The sequence below is a fragment of the Hyperolius riggenbachi genome, chromosome 3 (assembly GCF_040937935.1).
Source record: "Hyperolius riggenbachi isolate aHypRig1 chromosome 3, aHypRig1.pri, whole genome shotgun sequence".
In the NCBI taxonomy this organism is placed as follows: domain Eukaryota; kingdom Metazoa; phylum Chordata; class Amphibia; order Anura; family Hyperoliidae; genus Hyperolius; species Hyperolius riggenbachi.
Window position 1 is genome coordinate 96963632 of NC_090648.1, and position 18011 is coordinate 96981642.

Below are 18011 nucleotides of genomic sequence, written 5' to 3' on the forward strand. Positions count from 1 at the left end.
GGTGGAGCACCTGGCTAAAAGAACCTGGGGAGAACACTGATGTACCTACAAACCCCCTCCGAACCGCACCACAAGTGTGCCGCTGACTAGCCCAGCTGTCACTCCTCCCTTACTTCCCTTGTCCATCATAGGGGGCTGCAGGTGTCCCTTAGTATTAAGTAGTCAGAAGTACCCTCAATATTAAGTAGCTTGAGGTGCTCCCAAGTATTAGGTAGCTAGTGGAACCTCAGTATTAAAGGGAACCTTAACTGAGAGCGATATGGATGTTTCCTTCTAAAACAATACCAGTTGCCTGTCAGTCCTGCTGATCTCTTTGGCTGCAGTAGTAGCTGAATCGCACACCTGAAACAAGCATGCAGCTAATCCAGTCTGACTTCAGTCAGAGCACCTGATCTGCATGCTTGTTGAGGGGCTGTGGCTAAAAGTATTAGAGACACCAGATCAGCAGGAGAGTCAGGCAACTGGAAATATTTTAAAAGGAAAAATCCATATCCTTCTCAGTTTAGGTTCCCTTTAAGTAGCTAGAGGTGCCCCTCACTGAAGGGAGCTCTCATCAGTGGAATGCAGAGAGCAGGCTGAGTAACGCCTCATTTACACTCATCATAAGGACTCTGGATAGGATAGGAGGGAGAGAGGCACTCAGGAAGTGAGCCATGATTAGGCACCTGAGGGCACGTGCCTACAATGCCTTATGGCAAACCCAGCCCTGGTATTAAGAAAAGAAAATGAGAAAACATAGCTTAGTGAAAGCAAGAAAGACAAGCACATAGCACCTCTGACATATTAATTATCCAACAAAACTTGATTTGTGTCTTTTGTCCAAGTGCGCCATCTGAAATAAAAATCCACAAAAGATTTGGCACTTTCATCCGTGTCAGCCAGTGAGACCAGACCACTGTACTGAAAGGAAAGTGTAGCAAAGGGACGCGATATCTCGCCCTATTAAATTTCACATTTAACTGGAGACATCTTGTTTTGGAAGCAGATTGGGTGAGAGCCTTCCAGTTTCATTTCTGCATATGCCACATATCGTTGTATATTGTCTGCTGCAGCTGGCTTCCCCCGCTCCTCAGATGTGCCCCATGTGTTGCTTGGCTATTGCTGTACGCTGTGTCTGTGACAATACATTTTGAACTGCGAACTTAGCAATAAGTGTGCTGCTGCAATCTGTTCATAGCCCGGTACGTGGACATGTGTCTTACCTGTGCTCTCAGGAATTAGTGCTTCCTTCCATTTGCTCACGCAGATCATAATTCATTAACCCGTGGGAAATATCAAGGACTTTATGAGAACACTTCTTGGAGGTCATATCCCCTTTAGTAAAACTGGCCAGCATAGGTAGCATGTGTGTGAGTTGTGTGAACAGGATGGTCTGAGTGTATACAGTGTATACAGTGGCCACTGTACTCTGAATAGCAGCCATTATTCTAGTGACAGCCTTGATAGGCTGAGGCTTTTTAATTAATTTTACTGTAATTTTGTACTTTTTGCATGCTAAGAAACTACCTTATCTCATCAAATTTTTCCTATTAATAAAGCAATTGATTATCTACAGTGCTTTAAACCACTTATTTCCTTTTTACAATTATGCTTCAGTACGGTTGCACTGTCCCTTGAACTAAGGGCCTCAGCTTGGTCAATTCTTAACTAGAATTGATAAATTGGAGGAATTGGAGGTTTATTAACTTTTTTCCTTTAACTGGATGCAGGTGGATTAAAAAAAAAAAAAAAAAAAAAAAAAAAAAAAAAAAAAAACAGGAACTTCCACAAACATATAATTTACGAATCATTTCAATGTGTTGTGTTATCCTTACCCTATTGTGCCAGCGTAGGACATAACCAAAGCCGCCAGTGCCAAGCCGCTCCTTCATATCCCAGGGCCCACAGCTCTGTGTGTGTGTAGGGGGAGGCCAGCTGGTCCTGTATGGGGAGGCATCCTGAGGAGAAAACAGGACCAATATATGTCGGGGGTTCCACATTCTCTTTTCATTACATCTGGACTAACCACTCCCACTTTAGCTGCCTTATATCCCCACATCCAATAACTTCTTTCACTGGAAAACACACATGGCCCACCACAACCCTTCCATGCACATGCAGATGAACACCGCTCTCCAGACACTACATGCGTTTTTTTACTGTCTTCATCTGTGCTGCCCTCCTTCTACCGCATGCGTGGGGACAAGTTGCCCAAATGTTTTTTTTATGAGACCACATCAAGTGCAGGTATGAGGACAACAAAACCCCCATGATTTAACACCCTCAAAATTGCAAATGTGAAGAAATAGAGGGTATTGGTAAGCTATCTAGTGCTACATACTATTAGGCCATACATGTCAAACTCCGGCCCGCGGGCCAAATATGGCTCTCAGAGCCATTAAATTTGGTCCTCAAGTGGTTTTCCCATTTTGCATTATGTGTGGCCCACTCTAGACCACCAGGGATGCTATATTGGAGGTGAAGCCCTAGAACGCCAGGGAAGCCATATGGGGGAGGTGGGGGAAAGCACTGAGCACTTGGAAACTGTATAAGGGAGGGTGAGGTCTCTAGACACCAGGGAACTGAATAGGGGAAGGAAGAACACTAGATACCAGGGAACTTTTTAGGGGTTGGAGATGGGCCACTAGATACCTGGGAACTTTATAAGGGAGGAAGGTTGACACTAGAGATTGAGATTGACCTGCGACTAGGTCCCAGTGTACAATTACGGCCCACTTTGTGTTTGAGTTTCACACCCCTGTATTAGGCTGTCTTCACACTTATCTGTTCGATTTTCGCCAGATTTTTTTCTCATATTTGTGACTCTGCATTTTACAATTTTTTTGCATCTGATTTTTTCTTTTTTGTTTGCGTTTGTATGCAAATTTTCCCATTCTGATTTTCCCTGCGTAACAATGAAGTCAATTTACATGAAATTGTATGTAATTCATTTCACATTCGCATTTTTGCAATTTCCATTGACTTCCATTGAGTGCGATTTGCATTTCCAGTGTGGAAGAAGAAAGCATACACAGTGGCTGTCCTTTTTCTGAAAGAAATTTGCACAATGCCGCATGTGAAATGTAATACCATTGACTTGCATTAGATGTGCGGCGAATGCAAGTCTGTAAAAACTGAACTTGCTTTATAGTTTACCTGTGCGCTGCTGCCTGGCATGGTGCTCATCTGTCTTCAGATTCATCCATTTGCGCTTGCATGCTGCCGGTGATGTTACACACACGATACGTGCTATACACCAGCAGCGCACAAAGCGCAAATGGAGGAAGCCAAAAAAGGATGAGTACAAAGGTGGTGACATCGGACAAGTAATGTATAAATGCACGCACAAGGGGCACATTTATATTAGAGGGGCAGCTACGGAGGAGACGAGGTGAGGATTTAAGGGGGGGGGGAAGCTAAGGTCAGGCATTATGAAGAAGAAGCACATAGGGGTTGATTCACAAAGGTTACTGTATATACACGAATACAAGTCGAACTCGTGTATAAGTCAACCCCCTTAAGCTGGATTTTTTTATTCACTCATGTACAAGTCTACCCAGCAAAGTTATTGGCTTTACTTGGGGCTCAGGAGGGGTTAATGACTGCACTGCATACAGTATTGCAGCCATTAAACACTGTCTCTTAAAGAGACTCTGAAGCCTTGTTAAAATAATGTTTGTATTTAAAAAAAACTCTTAAGCATGTTTGCCCTAACTAAAACACTGCATCCCTGAAGCTGAAAACTAAATCAATCACCCCAAACTTGCTGGGGCGAATTGCGGGGCTCCTTCCGTAAGAGGCAGAGCTTTTGGCTGCAGCTCTGCCTCTACACACGTCCATCTGTGGCGGATCTCCACCTCTCCCCGCCCATCTCAGTCTTCTTTCACTGAGAGGGGAGTGAAAGAGTTGGAGATACGCGTGGATTGACGCGCATGGAGGCAGAGCTGCAGCTGAAAGCTCTGCCTCCTTAGGGCAGAAAAATCCACGACCAAGAAAGTCGTGGATTTTGCCAAAGGTGTTAGGGGTGATTAATTTAGTTTTCAGCCGCGGGAATGCGGTGGTTTAGTTAGGGCAAACATGCTTAAGAGCTTTTTAAAATAAAAACATGAATTTAAGGAGGCTTCAGAGTCCGTTTCCTCCTCCAGGCTTTCAAGTGCTGCAACTTATTTTTCACCTTAACTGTAAGGAGTGCCAACGCATGAGATAAACAAATAAGGAGAGATAATTCATGAGATAAATAGAGAAGGAGAGCTAAACCATGAATTATGTCAAATAAGGAGAGCTAAACCATGATTTAACTTAGATAAGGAGAGATACATTGGGAGTTCATAAATAAGGTGAGATAATTTAACAGTGAATCAGGCCCATTGTTTAGGTCACAGGTGTCAAACTCCAGGCCTGGAGGGCCAGATCCATGCCAGTGTTTAGGATGGACTAATGCTGAATACACACCATGCGTTTCCGCGTCGAATGCGTCCGTCGATACGCGTCGATTTGATTATTTCCGAGCATTTCCGAACGCATTTTGATGATTTTTAGGTCGATTGCCATGTAAGGTATGGCAAATCAACCTAACAATCCATCAAAACGTGAATCGGACATGTCGGAAATAATCGAATTGATACGTATCGCCGGACGCAACGAAAGCGGAAACGCATGGTGTGTATCCAGCATAAAAAAGAGAGGAATGTGTACTACCTGATGGACCACACCTTTCCTGATTCAGACCCATCAATTAATTTGAGCTGTGTCAAAAATGTGTGAGGACCTCGGCCCTCGTAGGACCGGTTTGACATCCCTGGTTTAGGTATAGACGATCCACGAACAGCACTGAAACCCAGAGGACAGTACCACTGCAAAGCTAATAATATAATATTGAAAACCCAAATTAACAGACGCAATGTAGAAAACATGTGCCTCCCATGCAGCTTCCTGAACAGTTATGCCCATACCCTAAAATCACAACTGCTTGTAGGATTTGAGCAATGATGGGAGCCTTGGCAGAGACAGACAACTTCTGACATGTTCCTCCAGATAAAGCTGCACTCGCTTTACAAAACAATGTATTGCTTGAAGGCAGATGCAGGAGAGACCTCAACTATTACTGAAGTGTCTGAATAAGCTGAGACATTCAGCTATTATGTCTACCATGACATTCACAAGGTTGTCACTGGTGAGCTCACTCTAGAACATACATGTCAAACTCCTGCCTGCGGGCCAAATTTGGCCCACAGAGCCATTAAATTTGGCCCTCAAGTGGTTTCCCCAATTTGCATTACGTTTGGCCCACTCTAGACCACCAGGGAAGTTATATTGGAGGTCAAGCCCTAGAACACCAGGAAAACCATATGTTGGAGGAAGGCGGAAAGCACTAAACACTAGGGAACTGAATAGGGGACGGTGGGGGGGGGGGCCTCTAGATACCAAGGAACTATATACGGTAGGGTGTGGGCCACTAGACACCAGGGAACTGTATAGGGGTTGGAGGGGGATCATTGGACACCAGGGAACTGTATAGGGGTTGGAGGGGGATCATTGGACACCAGGGAACTGTATAGGGGTTGGAGGGGGACCATTAGACACCTGGGAACTTTATAAAGGAGGAAGGTGGCCAGTAAAAGAGTTATGCATGGAGGCGGTGAAAATGGTCAGTTAATGACCAATCAAAATTGGATGTATGTATGCACCCTTAGGAGCCCTCAAACACCTTAACAGGAGGGAATAAAGTTTAGAGTCTAATGAACACATTTTTCAGTAAGAAAATACATATATCATACATACATCAGTCTTGAAAGAGGGGACAATGAGGAAGAAAGAGGGACAAATGAGGAAGAAAGAGGGACAAATGAGGAAGATAGAGGGACAAATGAGGAAGAAAGAGGGACAAATGAGGAAGAAAGAGGGACAAATGAGGAAGAAAGAGGGACAGAGGGATTGGGCTCCCAAAGAGGGACTGTCCCTCCAAAAGAGGGACAGTTGGGATCTATTCCTAGGGCACCATTACATCTAAAGCGGACCTGAACTCAGAAATTCCTCTCTGCTCTAAGGGCCCGTTTCCACTTGTGCCGCATGCGTCTGCGAGATGCGCGGCGGCACTTCCGGGTCTGCGGTTATGCAGGTGAATCCCATCAGCCGTGCCATGCATGGCTATGGGATTCGCAACCTCCCGCCCAATTTTAATGGAAAAGCCGGCCGAATCGCTAGCGTAAGCGGTTCGGCCGGCGGCTTTATTACTCCCTAAGGCAGAGTTTCCCTGCGCGATTTGCCTGCGGGGAAACTCTGTGGATTCAGCGTGTAAACGGGCCCTATAAGATACATAACAGTATAATAACCTTTAAAGAAAAACATTTCTTCATCACAGCTGATACAAATCCTGAAATACATCTACACTGTTTCTACTTCCTGCTTTCATGGAAGCAGACATTTTATTTATTTATTGTACTTATAAAACGCCAACATATTACGCAGCGCTGAACATTAATTTAGGTTACAGACAATATTTAGGGGTGACATACAGCAATATGACAATACAGGAATATAAGAAAACCAGATCACACAGCACAGTATGAGTACAAGGTAATGCTTAGTCAGTCACTGGATGGGAGCATGGAGATTAGGCAAGTTAGGTTCACTCAAATGCATAGCATGGGTTCACAGTAATGGAGGTGCATGATCAGGTAGGACACAAAAGGAGGAGGACCCTGCCCAAAGGCTTACAATCTAGAGGGAGAGGTAAGAACACGAACGGTAGGGGACCAGAGTTCAGCTGTGGGTTTAGAGCACTTGTGAGGGGTAGTAGGCCAGAGTGAAAAGGTGAGTTTTGAGGGCTTTCTTGAAGATGTTGAAGGAGAGGGCTGCCCTAATGGGTGGAGGTAGGGAGTTCCATAGTGTTGGAGCAGCTCTTGAGAAGTCCTGGAGGCGTGCATGGGACTGGGTGATGCCGGGGGCGGTTAGGCAAAGTTCATTGGAAGAGTGGAGTGAGCGGCTAGGTGTGTACCTCTGAGTAAGATCGGAAATGTAGGTTGGACAGGTTTTGTGGACAGATTTGTAGGTCAGACACAGTATCTTGAATCTGATTCTGGACTGGACAGGAAGCCAGTGGAGGGATTCTAGGAGGGGATCTGCCGTGGTGGAGCGATGGGAGCAGTGGGTAATTCTGGCTGCCGCATTCATGATGGACTGCAGTGGGGCTGTTCGGGTCATAGGGAGACCAGACAGAAGGGCATTGCAGTAGTCAAGGCGGGAAATTATGAGGGCATGGATGAGGAGTTTGGTGGTGGCAGAGATATACATATTGTTAACATCCTTTGCTCTCAAATGAGCTTATCTGATGTGGCAGTCAGGTGACACAGGGGAGAAATCAAATTACACTTATGATTAGTCACAGATGAGGGAGCATTAGACAGGCTAATCTCTGTAAATACATACAGGGTGCATTTCTCTGTTTTCCTTCTGTCCCGTGCAAGAGTTCAGGTCCACTTCAATCCATCTCTGCCCCACATTATTTTGTTTTGCCCCCAGGGCCTCCCTGTCCCAATGTGTTCAATGTGGATCTGCCCAGTCCAGATCTACAGGTCCCTTCTCACATTTAGAGACTTTTATGGAATCACTTATTTGGAAGTTCATTCACAACAGGAGAGGCCTTAGGTGAAGTTGATTATGTCAGATCATTCATAAACAAATACAAAAGTTTCCAGGGACTGACCTCCTGAACATGGAACTGTCCCTGCACACCAGATACAACACATATAATACATACATCTGTATCACACAAACACTTATCACGTTATATAAACACAGGAGCCACAATCTAACATAAACAATGGCGGGGGAGGGGACACGGCACAGGTCACACTTCCTACCTGGTGTGTCATGTGCGGAGCTCAGTCCGGGGTCTCTGTCCGTGTGCTGTACAGATCTCTGTGTGTGTATGTACAATGTGTGTGTATGTGGTGTGATGATCAGTGCTGTGTTGCTGGGAATTGTGTGCTGTGTTATTGCTGTACGCTGCACTTCCTCATTCATTTCCCGATATGACGTCACCGGGGGCGGGGCAGCCCTTGAAGGAGCATTGAGAGTCATGCCAGTGAGTGTCCTGCTCTGCAGGAGGCAGTATCTGCCTGCTGTGCGGTGAGACTGCCAAACATGGAATCTCCTTGGATGGGTGAAGTGAAGAAACTCCACTTTCATTGACACATTGTACAATAATACATCAGTAACACTTGTTCCTGTCTTTCTATTTTCATTTGCAGCAAACTGAATTACCAACACTCAGGCCTCATTCACACCTAAAATCAAAAAACGTTTAGCATTTTTGTGGGCCTTTTTTATACCCCTCTCCCAGCGCTCCACTGCGCACTGCGTTTCTGGTAAAAGCGCTTTTCTAAGGGCTCTTTCACACCAGAGCTCTTTTTCTGCGTTTCAAAGCAAAGTCGAAACTTTAACCAAGGTAAAATGAAAGTCCACAGACTTTCATTTTTAACTTTCACACCCGACGCTGCGTTTCGATGCGTTGCGGTATGACGCACCGGATGCTTTTTTATCCCGTTGGCAGAATTAATAGCTGATTGCGTCGCACCGCAGCATCCCGACGATATGCCGCAGGCTACAGGGCCGGCGCTACCATAGCGGCAAAAGGGGCATTTGCCCCGGGGCCCCGACCTCTGCTCGGGCTCCAGCAGCGCTGACCCTGCGATATTTTCTTCTGCCAGCCCGCCCGCTCGCACTGCTCCCCGGGGCCCTGCTGCAATTACATTAGCAGCGATAATTATCTTATCCCCGTCGGGTGAGCGAGCGGGCAGCGGCTGCACTAGGAGACATGCTGCCTCCCTCCCATTCTATAACCCAGCGCGTGTTTATGACGCACTGGGTCATAGAGTGGGAGGGAGACCGCATGTCTCTTAGTGCAGCCGCTGCCCGCTCGCTCGCTCACGCGCTGGGTCATAGAGTGGGAGGGAGACAGCATGTCTCCTAGTGCAGCCGCTGCCCGCTCGCTCACCCGACGGGGATAAGGTAATTATCGCTGCTAATGTAATTGCAGCAGGGCCCCGGGGAGCAAAGGGGTGGTGGCGGGGGCGGGGGGCCCCAACACTGAAGTTTGCCCCGGGGCCACAGGGCACCTTGAACCGGCCCTGGCAGGCTATTCAACGTGTGCAGGAAACGGCTCCTGCACGCGTTGGTAGATGTGAAAGAGGCCTAAGCGCTTTTTCCAGATTGGATTTGTAATTCACTCCCTGACAGAAGTCAGGAAGTGAACTCTTTGACCCGGAAAAGAATAAATACAATGTATTTATTTTTTTAAATGCTCACGCAATTGCTGCACAAAGCGATTTTGTGAGCGTTTGCGTTTTTCCTATATCTTCCATTGAGGCAAAATCGCCTCAAAAATGGTACAGGCACCACTTTGCTGATCAGCTTTGCATATCAGCGCACGAATCGCGCTGATATAAATTGTCTCATAGATATTCATTGCACAAGCGTTTTGTGGGCGATTTTAAAAATCGCGTGTGCTTGAATAAAGGCCGAAAACGCCCCTAGTGTGGACGAACCCTGATAGATGCTGAAATTGTCTCCTGCAAGCCTTGAATCTCGTTGTGAATAAGAATAGCCTAGAATCTTTCCATCTTGCTGTATGAGTAAAGCTGAATACCCAGCGGCAGATACGGCCAGATGGATCAGGGATCTCCACCAAAAAACGATCGTTTGCCCGATCCATCTGGCGGAATCTGCAAAAGTCGTTTTCAGCATCGGAAACAAGCGATCCTGTAAATGATCGTTTATGTGATCGCGGCAAAACTCACACAAGTCAATGAGAATTGGGAATGATCCTCAACGACTCAATCGGACATGTCGATCGGCGTGCAGTATGAGAGGAGCGAGAAGGCTCTATGGGACCCAGAGCCTCCCCTCTCCTTGGGTGAGTATCTGTTTTTTTTTTTTTTGGGGGGGGGGGGTTTGCTTAAGACTTTCTTTAATTGCTTGTGAATAGCATTATAATCGTGGGTCGTTAAAAATCCTATAGAATGGATCCTTTATAATGCCTGAGCAGGATTGATCAGTGACCGCCTCACACACATAACGATCATCAGCTGAAACGGTCATTATCAGCCTGTTTCAGTCAATGGTTTTCGCGTGTGTGTAGCTTAAGGCCTCTTTCACAGTGCGACGTTAAAGTCGCACGTTAGAAAATTTTATAACGCAGATTAACGCACAGCAATACAAAGTCTGTGCGACATTGACAGTGCACGCGTTGCGTTGTGTGTACCGTGTAGCAATATTTAGAGAGTGCTGCATGCTGTGCGTTTAGCAATACATTTGCTGCATTATATGTGTTGCACATGCTCAGTAAGGTTTTTAACAAAAAAAATGTAACGCATGTGCCGTTTTCGTTCCATGAGTATGCGATGAAAACGGCGCACCGAGAGACACATAACGCAGTGCAAAATAACGTCCAATTTCATAACCTACATGCGCTGCGTTAGGGGCACGTTGTGCGACTTTAACGTCGCATCAAACGCCACGTCCCAATGTGAAAGAGGCCTTAGACTTAGTTCACACCAGAAATCTCACTCATCAGCACTTAGCAATTGCTATTTTGCAGAGTGCTTTTCAGAGAAATTTGTAATGAATGTGCGTTTTTGCACATTCTTTCAAGCTGAATCGCTCCAAAAGATGCTACACGCAGCATGTTTGCAACTTGAACAAAATCACAACACTGCCATGGGAACACCCTCATAGGGTTACATTAGCCAAGTGGTTTTCAAATAGTGGATTCTTTGAAAAGCGCTTAAAAGCCCTCTTGGTGGGAGCCAAGCCCTCAGGGGTATGTTCATAATATGTATGATGTGTAATGCTCACACATTGCAATGCACACTGTGCATGTCGAAATATGCACGTTTCAGTACACGGGCACATATTTGCATACAAAGAGCAGCTCCTAGCAGGTGGGCTGAGGAAGAGTGCAATGTGCTTGGGAGTTGTCTGGGGGCATCCTTGTCACTTTTGGGTGACATCGGGGTGGGAGCTCCTCTACAGGGTCTTGATTCTCAAACGAAGCAGTACATAACGGACGCTTCAGCTAAGTGGCATCTAGCATGTGTATCTAGCGCAAAGAGGGGGCAGAGGAGTCTGGCAGATGAACAGGGACAAGTAGAAGGTGTAACTTTTGCGGGGAAAAAAAATTACCGTATTTTTCGGACTATAAGACGCTTCTGACCATAAGACGCACCTAGGTTTAAAGGACAAAAAACAGGGGGGGGGGGGATGTATACTAAACCTGGTGCATCCATGGTGAAGGGGCATCTTGTGGATTATGCCCCCTTTGTACCTCATGTCCCCTTGTACCTATTGTGTCTCTCTGTGTCCTCCTCTGTCCCCCTTGTGTCCTGCTGTGTCCCCCATGTGTCCTCTGTGCTCCTTTGTGTCTCTCTTGTGTCCTCCTCAATGCCCATTTGTGTCCTCCGTCTTTCCCCCTGTATCCACCTCCACATGGGCACAGTGCAGGGAGTCCCCAACATTGCGGCGCTTTGGAGGTTCGTTTTGGCAGGCGTTCACAAGTCAGGAACTCCCTGCATCTGGACTATAAGACGCAGTGACTTTTTTAACCACTTTTGGGGGAGAAAAAATGAGTCTTATAGTCCAAAAAATACATAACCAACCAGTATGCTTTTGGAGTATGGGAGGAAACCAGAGCTCCTGGAGGTGAACCAGCCCCAAGTGTGTTCAGTAAGGATCTGCCCAGTCCAGATACAAGTTTCTTCTCACATCTGGAAACTTGTATGGAATCATTTATTTGGTTATAAGTTCATACACAACAGGAGAGGCCTTTGGTGAAGTTGACACTTCTGCAGTCAAACAGACCAGCAGGGCTGCCAGGCAACTGGTATTGTTTAAAAGGAAATAAACATGGCAGCCTCCATAGTCTTCTCACTTCAGTTGCCCTTTAAGTTAGATAAGGAGAGGTAAATCATGCGTTAAGTCATTTAAGGAGAGCTAAATTGTGAGTTAATAAATAAGGTGAGATAATTTAACAGAAATTGTGAATCAGGCCCAAATATTGTTGTTGTCCTTTTATAAAGTGCTAACATATTACTCTACACTTTCCTAATATGCCATCATGTGTTGATTGGGAACACACAATAAATCAGGCCCAACGTGTGATTGTTGGCCTATGTTGAGGTGTGAAGCTGGCGTAGCAGGACGAGGAAATGGGCCATTTTATTTAGAGCCAAAAATAGAGTTTGCTTGTATGGAGCTTTGTCTATATCAAGCTTTGGCCATCGTCAGGCTAGTTCAGTTCTATAGAACAGGCCCTTTGAGGTCCTATAATAAACTTCATATTTCCTGGGTGCCTTGTTGCAATAAAGTTAACTGCAAATCATTGTCACAATTTCAGGTGTCTGTGTTTCTTCTTCTAGCAGGAGGGAAGTTACCATACCAAAGAACCTGTGTGTGTGTCTGTGTGTGTGTGTGTGGGGGGGGGGGGGGGGGGGGGGGGATTAGTGGAGGTGGAGGTTATATTTATTAGGCTTGGCATGTGAGATATCTATGCTGGGGTTGTGAATGACAGAGATGGAGCATTTCTGTGAAGAACATAGTCTATCCTGGTTATCCCACTCATGACCTCAACCTTTTCACTTCAGAGAAGGTTCTGTTAATTGTAACTTTTTGCTATTATGACATAAAGTTGAGCAAAGTCAGCTTTTACTCACACATGCCAATGAAGAATAATTGAGATGAAGTTGGAAACCCTGATTTTCCCATACAGATTATCTTCATTCCTGAACATTTAGGTAATGTAGTGACGTGATATCAAAGGCCTGATATGCTATTGCATCTCCAAAGACCAACATTTATACACAAGATTTTCAGCAAAGATGTAATAATTGGATTATTGCCTGCATGCATCTTCTGGGCCCATATCTGCCATGTACCAGATTTATCAAAGGCACAATTCTCCAGAATCCGGAGGTTCTAATTTATTTAGATATTTGAGTAACAGGATTGTCAGCCACAAAATCAAATTCCATTTACCCTCTGCTCTTTGTTTATTAGGTAGTCTACATGCTGTCTGCATTGCAAGCATCCCAATATAATCATAAATGTTTCTGCTGTGATGAATCTTATCTCAGTCAGCCTGGCTATATTCTGGTACATTGCAGAGGAGAGGGAAGCTTGTTATCTACCCTCCCACATTCCTGCTCCTCACTGATTGGCTGAGGACAGTTCAGTGTGACATTAGGCTCAGAAGGGAAATACACCTCACCCCTCTGCAGAAGCTGCTGAGGGTAAAGATGTAATTCGGCTTCCAGCTATTGCTGGTGGACGAATTACAGTGTTTTTATAGTAATTTGTACTCTGTCTTTTGGCGGCGCCCAAATTACTCACTGAGCGTCGCTACAGCCGTAATTCCTATTATGCCAGACAATCAGCAGAGACAGTCGCTATCAGCCCCCTCAGGTGACTTTAATCTAGCGTATGCACAAGCCTGTGGGTCTACATCCTCAGCAACTATTGAGCACAGAACACATTCTAGTATGCATCTGTGATCATTACCCCTGTGACTTTTAAGGGGAATATGAAGTGAAAATAAGCTTATGATATAATGATTTGTATGTGTAGTACAGCTAAGAAATAAAACATTAGCAGCAGAGATATGAGTCTAATATTGTTTCCAGTACAGGAAGAGTTGAGAAACTCCAGTCGTTATCTTTACAAAAGAGCCACTGATATTTCCGACTTTCAAAGTCGCAGAGAGCTCTGTCTTATGAAGCTTATTATCTCAACTGTCTGTCACTGTATTTTGTTTTTTCTGCAGAGGAAAGTTCAAAAAGTCTTTAGCCTGCACTGTGAAATAATTTAGAATGCTGAGTGTAGTGTGTAAACTGCAAATATTAGAGAATGATGCAATGTTATAAAAAAAAACACTATATAACTGAAAATAAAAATATGAGACTTCTTTGCTTCTAATGTTCTAGTAATTATCCGTACTATACAACCAATTCATTAAATCATATTTTTTTTTTTGCTTCAGTGAAGACTAATCAATAAAGTCCTCTCTTATGTCCAGTCACCCTCTCTCATCTGCACAAGGAAGTGATACTCAAGTAGACATTTCACCTCTCCTCAGCAACAACTGGCATTTCTTCAATGTCTTGTACTGCAGTGTTCTTCAGCCCAGTCCTCAAGGCCCACCAACAGTATGTTTTGTGGAAATCTACAGAGGTATATAATCAGCACAGCTGAGACACTAATTACCCCACCTGTGAATGTTTGTGGTTTCCTGCAAAAAAAAATTACTGTTAGTGGGCCTTGAGGACAGTGCTAGGGAAATCTGCTTTATTGTATTCATATTCCATCTAGCCACAGCATTCACTGCGTCTCTGTCTGATGATGTCATCAGGCTAAGGCCAGAAACCCACTAGGACTGATTTTTCTGAGTGCTTTGCGATTTGAAAACTCTTGTTAATGTAATGCTAAGAGTGTGATCCCACTTGAGTGATGTGATTTTATAAAAATCCCCCATAACATTGCATTAGCAAGAGCTTTTTCAAATCACTAGTGATTAGAAATTGCTCCTAGTGGGTTTCTGGCCTTAGACCTGGTGCATCTGTCAGAGGAAGCTGCATGCAGTACAGGGATAAGAGCACTGAAATTGTGATAGGCAAGGGGAGAGGTAAGTTTTCTACTTACAGCATCAATTCCACTCCCAATCTCTGGGGAGAGTTAGGACCACTACTGAATGGCACCACATAGTAGAGTCTACATAATAAGTACTGCATGGAGGCCCTATAAATGGGGGTGTGCACTATATATTAAGCACCTAATTAGGCCCCATTCACACTTGAGCGTTTTGCCAGCGATTTCGGCAAAACGCTAGCGCTTTTGAAAGCGCTAGTGTAATTAAACCCTATGGGCCCGTTCTTACTTGGGCGGCTTGCACTAATCGCCACAAATCGCCCAAAATCGCAAAACTCAAACGTGTAGCCTGCACCATTTTCAGGCGATTTCCTGGCGATCGCATTTTAGTGCTATAGAAGTGCTAAATGCAATCGCGGAGAAATCGCTTCAGTCTCCAGTGATTTTTCCATGTGAAATCGCGGAAAAATCACTCCCGCAAAAATCGCCCACGTTTTGCCCTTTCAAGTGTAAATGGGGCCTTAGGACACGTTTCCACTGCTGCGGAAAGTGGGCCAAATCCACAGAGTTTACCCGCAAGCAGATCGCAAGCAAAAACTCTGCTATAGGGGATAATGCTGCCACTGTCGGAATCTCTTGCCTTTGCAATTCGGCCGACATTGCAGCATTTTTTTCAAGTGGGAGGCAGCAAATCCCATAGCCATGCATGGCACGGCTTTTGGGATTCGACTGCGTACTCGCACAAAAAGGAAGTGCCACCGTGTGTCTCGCAGGATGCACGGCGGCTAGTGGAAACAGGCCCTGCCTCTATGAGGGAAAACTACATTTTACTTGCAGTGTAATTGTGGCTAGGGCTGCTCAAATCCAAAACTGGGAAACATCTGGATAGTTGCTATCCGGATATCTCCCAGTTACCTGTGCGGGGGGTGGGGGGCGTCAATCTTACCTGTCTGACGTCTTCTTTGTCCATCCCTTGGCGCCTCCCACAATGCGCTCCACGCGCGTCACGTGATTACAAACACTTCCTCCTGCAACCCGGAAGGAGGAAGTGTTTGTAATCATGTGACCGCCGCTTGGAGCGCATTGTGGGAGGCGCCGAGGGACGGACGAAGAAGACGTCAGACAGGTAAGATTGACGCACGCACACACGCACACGTTTACTGGGAGATATCTGGATAGAACTATCCGGATGTCTCCCGGTTTCGGATTTGAGCAGCCCTGAGCCCTGATTGTGGCATTATATAGGATTACACTATAAATGACCTGGAACTATAAAGGGGCATTATATATTAGGGAACTACAATGAAAGGGGAGACCTATGTAGGGGCACTATAAGGGGTCTTCCTGCTACAACAGATCAAATCAATTCCTTTGAAAACTATAAGGCCCCACTGTTTTTTTGCTTAAAGTGGACCTGAACTTCCTCTCTACTCTAAAAGGTTAGCAACTGTACCTTCAAAAAAAACAAACAAAAAAAACATTTCTTTGTTACAGCTTACAGAACTCCTCCTTCAATAAATCTAGTACTTTTTTTGGAAGCAGACAAAAGGTTAGCCCCCTGTGTACATAATAGCTGTGTCTGCTGAGGACTGCCAAATTTCTGTGCTGACACTTGTGATTACTTACAAATGAGGGGGAATTAGACCGAGGTAGGGCTTCTCTGCGCACATATCACCCCGCGTAGTGCCTGAGATTGGCACGGTTATGGCAACAATGCTATGGTCCGCACCCCATGGACGGGTAATATGGAGATCCAGTGACTGCCGGACCCCAAATTACTTCTCCCTCTGAGTTGCTAGGACGCAGATGGGGAATAGTAATTAATGCCCCTGAAATTTCAGCGGCAGCAGGGTGAGCTGTCATTCAGCTCACCCTGCGGCAAAAAGACCAAGTGGCAAAAACAAATATACACAATTAGACAGGCTCTTTTCTCTTAAAAACACACAGGGAGAATTTCTCTCTGTTTTCCTTGTGTCCTGTGCAAGAGTTCAGGTCCGCTTTAAAGTGAGCCCGAGCTATTCTAAAATAAAAGTTACGCTTGTCTCATCAGGAAACACGTTCTACGTCCTAATTAGTGCTGCTGTGTGTTCCAGGATGTAGAATATACGTCCTGCATTAAAAACAGCCGCCTACTGCTGCGTGTGCCCGTGACTGTGTGTGTGCAGGCTTGTGCGCGTGCACAGTCCTGTTAATGATAGCTAATAGCAACAATAATTCAATAAAGTTAGGAAAATAAAAAAAAAAGTTGTACAAGTTGAAAAAAAATTTTAAATTGACATGGTCCCAATAAACAAAAGTTTTTTTTTTTTCAATCCCCATTTAATTTTTAGCCCCAGCCTAGCCTATTAACCCAACATTACCCCCTGCAAAACTTATACGTGTTTATAAACGTTTAATGACAGCTTTCAGTTCCAGTTTAAGGGGTAAAAACTGTGGAACACGAACTAGTTAAAATGCACAAAAATCACAACTCTGAAACTCAGGGTTGCTAGGCCCATACAAAGACCTGCATTTTTGCATGTGATTTTGCATTGAGTGAGAACGTGATTTAGCCAAGTGTGACCCCCTGGGATGTAAGATGTGCCTGGTGCTATAAATAGCAGAAATAGCAGGCATGTTTACACACATACAGTAAACACAAGATACCATCTGTCTGAATTGCTCTGGAACTTCCAGCTATTTTGATGCAAGGAGAGTATTTGATCTAGTAATTGATCTGTCCTCAAGGCCAACTAAAAAATCATTTTGGCATGGGAACTGATAGACTTCTATGGGTTGGAAGACGAAGAAGAATTATCCTGGTTTCAGCGTCAGAAATGCTCCTTATATCGATAGGCTGAGAGGTCCGCTGGCGTCCTCCTGGCTCCTTCCCTGGACCCGGTTACAGAACGACTTCAGCCTGAAGTCGTCAGGTCTGCTTCCCGCTTCCGTGTATAGACCCATTACGCCGGCCAGCTACGCGTCACGCCGGCCGGCGTGACAGTCCTGCTCATGCGCGGTTAAATCTTAAAAAATAAACGTGGAGGCGGAGGAAGATGGCGTGGGAGCGATCGGTGCAGAAAAGGCTGGAGGAAGGCCCAGATATGTATAAAACTTTTATTTTCTTACATCTCAGGTACATTTTAAATTAGCCAATAAATGATATCATCCTGATTCAAAACTTCTTGTTTTTACTGATGGCAAACACATACAATACGATACAACACCAAAGGGTATTCCATTTAAAGTCAGCAGATGGCAGTACTGCACTAGTGAAGCAGTTGTTGGTTCAGGCAGACAAAGGCTTCATTGGTTTGAACACAGGCTAGATAAAAGTTGGTGCACACAAACGACATTTCCTGGCAAAAAGAAACGACAAGTAGGTTAAACAACATTGTTCACACCGATATTACAAA

At 45.0% G+C, this 18011-nt stretch overlaps 1 protein-coding gene across 1 annotated transcript in view; it reads right to left on the reverse strand.

The window, feature by feature from the left end:
• IKBKB (inhibitor of nuclear factor kappa B kinase subunit beta) overlaps window positions 1-7997 on the reverse strand; it is a 61838-nt gene extending 53841 nt beyond the window's left edge. Inside the window, exons 1-2 of the mRNA XM_068272287.1 lie at window positions 7842-7997; window positions 1815-1937 (exon numbers count right to left, since the gene is read on the reverse strand). Coding sequence (XP_068128388.1) covers window positions 1815-1937; window positions 7842-7853 — 135 coding nt within the window. The 5' untranslated portion in view covers window positions 7854-7997. The remainder of the gene's footprint in view (window positions 1-1814; window positions 1938-7841) is intronic.
• Between the last annotated feature and the right edge of the window lie 10014 nt (window positions 7998-18011).